A 5,105-nucleotide genomic window follows, 5' to 3' on the forward strand; every position below is an offset into this window, starting at 1 on the left:
GAAAATCCTGTTGTTTTCATTGCTGCTGGCGGGGTATCAGAGCATTGGGGTCAGTTACCATGACAACGCGATTATTGACTAATGTTACACACATACCAAACTGCTTCATGGGATCAATATGGTTTCATGAAACATAGCATTGGCCTCCATCATCAATCAGTATCATACACGACATGTCAAGACGTTATATGAAAAAAATAATGTTCTTTATAATTGCGCGTTGCTATGGTGACGGCTCTCGTTATCTTACCCACTAAATACACTAACACAATACAGGGCGTACTGTGAATATCAGATAGAATTAGATATGAAAGGGGTGTTAGTAATCATTGCCCTATTATAGACCGCAAGCCCATAGACCGTGTGTAAACAGACGGTAACGGTGTAAGACGTAAATATTTATCAAAAGCTTTATCGATATCCATGCATCAACAGTGGAATCCTATCTGTATTTTTGTTTTTGCTATTATCAAAAAACGCAAACAAAGTTGTGTCATGAGTTGTTGTTTCTTTTTTCTGTATTGTATTTTCTAATTGCTGGTGACTTCTTTTTTTCGGGAAAAAAAAAGAAATAAGAAGCATAGATATGACGTTAAATAATTACTCCGGAAAGAGATGATTTCGCTTTATATCTTGAAGAACTGAACGAAATTGACAAATGACAAATCAAAAGGAGTCATAAGTTTATACACTTTAACTTCAGTGCTTTGCGCGTCAAAGGTGACAATTCAATTATTTTGGCACTACATTCTTTTTAGAATATGTTACCTCGTATAACATGTATCTAGGGATTTCTCCCATGTAATCTGTTCGTAGCTGAGTAAGATCTGTAAAGCGTGGGTTGCGTCATCAACTTTATTCGAAGTCCAACGTCAAGAACACTGAAAGTAACAATTCTTTTTTATTTTTTCGATCTCCAGGGACGTGTATATCGACCTCGTAATATGATTTACACCACTGGAATGAACTCTTGATGTATACGGAAAAAAAAAAAAACACTTTCTTTTTTATTTTCCCCCAGGTCAATAAAGAAGCCTTAAAGAGTCGTAAATCGCGAAATATTTGATAAACAGATGAAAGGCAGCAAGTTTTGAATGTGTCACCACTCCTATGGGAGTATATGCCTGACCATCAACGACAGAAATCTTGGCTCCGAAATAAACAAGGAAAAGAAAGAATACAGAAAATCAGAAAGAAAGAATGAAAAGTATTCCATCCTCAGGCAACAAAATCTTACCTTTTCTTGGTGGCTCGCTTAGGAATGATACAGATATTCATATTGAAATGAAATTATCCTTTTACAATTTACAAAATGTAAGTATTTGAGTCGATCGCGTGAGCTACCCACAGTATATAATCACTGCTGTGTATAGTGGATCCCTCATTTTTGTTCTTTTCCCTCAGAGCTTATAAATGTTTGGTTTGAATCTATGCATACATGCTCTCATAAATACATGCTTAATTACTTCCAATTTTCATCATACATTGCACTCTAAAATATTGTGTACTCAAGATTACTTGTAATTTTTCTTTTGTTATGACATGTTCTGTTGTAGAAAAAAAGAAATTGAAATGAATTATATTGCCTTGAATTGAATTGGACAGAATTGAATTGAAAAAAAAAAATAGTCAATCCACTTACCTTCATACCCGTTACGCACGCAACTATATATATATATATATGTATATATATATATATATATATATAATAGTATAGGCAGAAACCACCAATACATCGGCATATTGCAATTTAAAAGGCAATAACATCAATACAAGCCATGTGGATTTGAAAGAGACTTACTTTCCCTTGGTATATCAAATCTTTTTGATCCTCTGTGAAACCACTGCTTCCGCATGAACGTAGCTATTTTAAATCAACGATGACTTACAGTCCAGTTGAAAACGCATCACATATTCATGTGTGTGTGTGTGTGTGTGTGTGTGTGTGTTTTATATAGACGTATATACGGATATTTATATTCCACTTCTTTTCATCTATATCTGTTCATAAAGTACCAGAACTACACAGTTATCGCTATAATTCACTTGTTTTTCTTGTAACCTTGTGTTCTGTAATAACGTGAAAACAAAAGTTCATTGACTGGCGTCAGGCGTATGATTGTGACGAGTGTTGTCCCATTTCCTATCATCCATCATTAAACGAACCTTTCAAAACTGAGACCTTGCAAACCTTGCAAAAATGCAATTACGCTGATAGAACTGCTGTTGACGAACATGAAGGATGCGCTAGTCATACAGTATACTGCTAAGGGAGATGTACGTTTATCATAAAATTATATGTACGTATGTATGAATGTTTGTATTTTTGTATTAATGCATAATCGCTGTCGTGAGTTCTGCGTGTGCATCGAGATTATTTCGTTGAATTTCTTTTGACAGGAGATATTAGTTCCTGGGGCCTTTGCAGGAAGCCCCTCGAGCATTGTCGCCAACGCATTATAGCATATGTAATTTTTGCGAAATAGAAATAGTTATTAAAAGCACATTATTTTTCAGTTAGCCTATTTATCAGCATATCTCAATCTCCACTACAAGGCACAACGTCCTCAAATTACAGAGACCTTTTAATGGGGCTTATATATATATATATATATATATATATATTTTTGTAGTAACGTACCACTTTTATGTTTAAGCTGAAGTAAAACAAAAAATGGAGAGGTTGAAACATTGACGTTATACATAAAATTTCATATATTGTAGGTGGCTGCTGTCAATTTCAATATCTAATGAAGATGCGAGGTAACTTTTAAATTTTGTTACTTGCGTATTTCATGGTATCGGCCGTGCTTGATGACTTTGAATGAAGTCAAACCACTGGAGGTGTGCTTTATGGCATCAAACACTGTCTATTTGCGTGTGCGCGTGTGCATGTGTGTTTGTGTGTATGTACGCGTGTCTGTGTGTGTGTTACATAGAGAGAGAGTGAGTAAATACTTGCGTGTGAAATAAGACTATGATTGTGATGGCGATGTCCGGTATATTTCGATTATTATTGCCCGGAGAGCAATCATATAATTATATATACATATACATATATATACTGCGTTGGTATACCTGTCAGTTCGCTAAAATATATTGTATCATAAATTGTATTTTATATTCAGTTATGTACCCAATGTGATATTTGAATGTCATGTTTGATTTCATTTCTAATTGAAAATACAGAAATAAGGCAAGTAAACAAATTCTCTGCATATATTTTGACCACATTTATCTTGAACTGAAATTTTGCAGATCATCTTTTCCCGAACAAAATGAAATTCAAATTTTCATTGTTTGAACACATTATCTCATTAAACACAAACTAACTAACCAAATAACTAACGAACAAACAATAAAAACCCTACATCTGTATTCAATGAACTGATGACCTAACCTGCTTTTTATGTTACTTAATGATTTCAGTATCCCAGCAACGGGGATTGACGAAAGGTTCGCTCGAGTCCACCACTGATCTCCGGAAAGATGAGGATCATGATACTCCTCGGAGCCTTCTTCCTGCAACTTGTAGTACCGATGGCCCATGCTCTCGAAGGTTCTGGAAATTCGACAATTCCAACTGAGCTTCCTGTTGCATCAGATATAACGGCGACAATTGGGTTGTTTGAAAGCACGTATTCCGCAAAAAGTCCACCAGCCACCGAAATGCAGACTTCTGACATTATGCACGTGCAGCAGCCAACCCGTGCAGAAAACCATTCCACTGTGTTCCTTGGAGTAGTTGAAGCAACAGATGAACCCGACGGGTCCCCGACATCTCCGGAGATTTCGGGCAGCGGAGAGTACTCAGACCTGTACAGTGTAGACGAGGAATCCAGTCTGAATCTACCCGATTGGGCCTGGAAGCCGTTGATATGGCACTGGTATCTGATTCTGCAACTTCTCTCTGGTATCATCGGTATCATTGGCAACCTCCTGGTGATTCTCGTGCTCTTCCAGCGCAGAGCGGCCTGCCGTTCCACCGACACCCTCGTCAACGGCCTCGCCATAGCTGACCTCTTGACGTCTGTCTTCGTGATCCCCATACCACACGAGACGAGAGTACCGATGTCGTGGTTGAGCGAAATCTATTGCAAAGTCATCAACACCTCCTTCTGTTTGTGGGTCAGCGTTATGGCATCCACCTATCTTCTCATGGCGATCTCGGTCGAACGCTACATCGCCGTGGCCTATCCACTCCACTTTTCACGTCTCCTCACCAAGCGTCGGGTCTCAATCGCCATCGCCATCATCTGGGCCTGGGCGTTTCTTTCCACCAGCTGGTCGTTCATCGTCGAGATCGTCGATCCTGTCTCCAGGAAGTGCAAGTTTGTCCTGGCTACCGAGTACAGTTCCTACATCCTGGGCTCATACTGGTTTATCATTCGCCTCGTGCTCCCGATGTTCGTCATGGTGCTCACTCAAACCCTAATAGCGCGCGAGCTCCACCGGCAGTCGCTCCGCTTCAAGAACGACAAGGAGAGCGGAACCACGAAGACCCCACACCTGATTGCCAGGAACCGAGTTCTGAAGATGATGTTCGAAGTGATCCTCATCTTCATCATTTGCTGGGCGCCAAACCTCACCGCCTATCTGGGATACGTCTTTGGCTTCGTTCCTCGCTCCTATTCAGGGAGTGCTCTGCACCACTCTCTGACCGTCCTGGGGTTCTATAACTCCTGCGCCAATCCGTTCATCTACACGGCCCGCCACCCTCAGTTCAGAGAAGCCCTGAAGGGAATCTTCACAGGAAAGACGGATGGAAACGCCCCCTTATTTGAGCAGAAAATGGACAGCCAGAGTGGCAATTCCAAGAGTATGATCGATCGGACTGATAAATCAGTGATCAATAAAGCCTAGATATACTAATTCGAATTAGCTTCTCTATGCAGACAAGCGTATCTCTCATTTGTATATAGCAATATTTCCTTGAATTTGCGCCTTGTAGGAAATAAAGTTCCGGGTTTTTTCATTGATAAAATAACAAACAAATAAAAAATCTTCATCAAGTGTTCTTGACTGGTCATCTGATTAGTAATGTTAAGAAATTATGTATATTCTTATCAAAATCCTCTCAGTGATTTTGGATATTTCCTTCCACA

The 5,105-nt window shown here is 39.2% G+C and overlaps 1 protein-coding gene across 1 annotated transcript; it reads left to right on the plus strand.

Moving 5' to 3' along the window:
• The first annotated feature begins 3,489 nt into the window (after window positions 1–3,489).
• LOC140245632 (galanin receptor 2a-like) lies at window positions 3,490–4,863 on the plus strand. The gene has a single exon (XM_072325195.1). It carries the CDS (start codon window positions 3,490–3,492, stop codon window positions 4,861–4,863), a length of 1,374 nt encoding a protein of 457 aa, XP_072181296.1.
• Window positions 4,864–5,105: the final 242 nt, after the last annotated feature.

Source organism: Diadema setosum, chromosome 22 (assembly GCF_964275005.1).
Source record: "Diadema setosum chromosome 22, eeDiaSeto1, whole genome shotgun sequence".
Lineage (NCBI taxonomy): Eukaryota > Metazoa > Echinodermata > Echinoidea > Diadematoida > Diadematidae > Diadema > Diadema setosum.

Excerpts from the sequence above, each read along its gene's own strand:
- LOC140245632 (XM_072325195.1), top strand. The coding sequence starts at position 3,490 with ATGAGGATCATGATACTCCTCGGAGCCTTCTTCCTGCAACTTGTAGTA.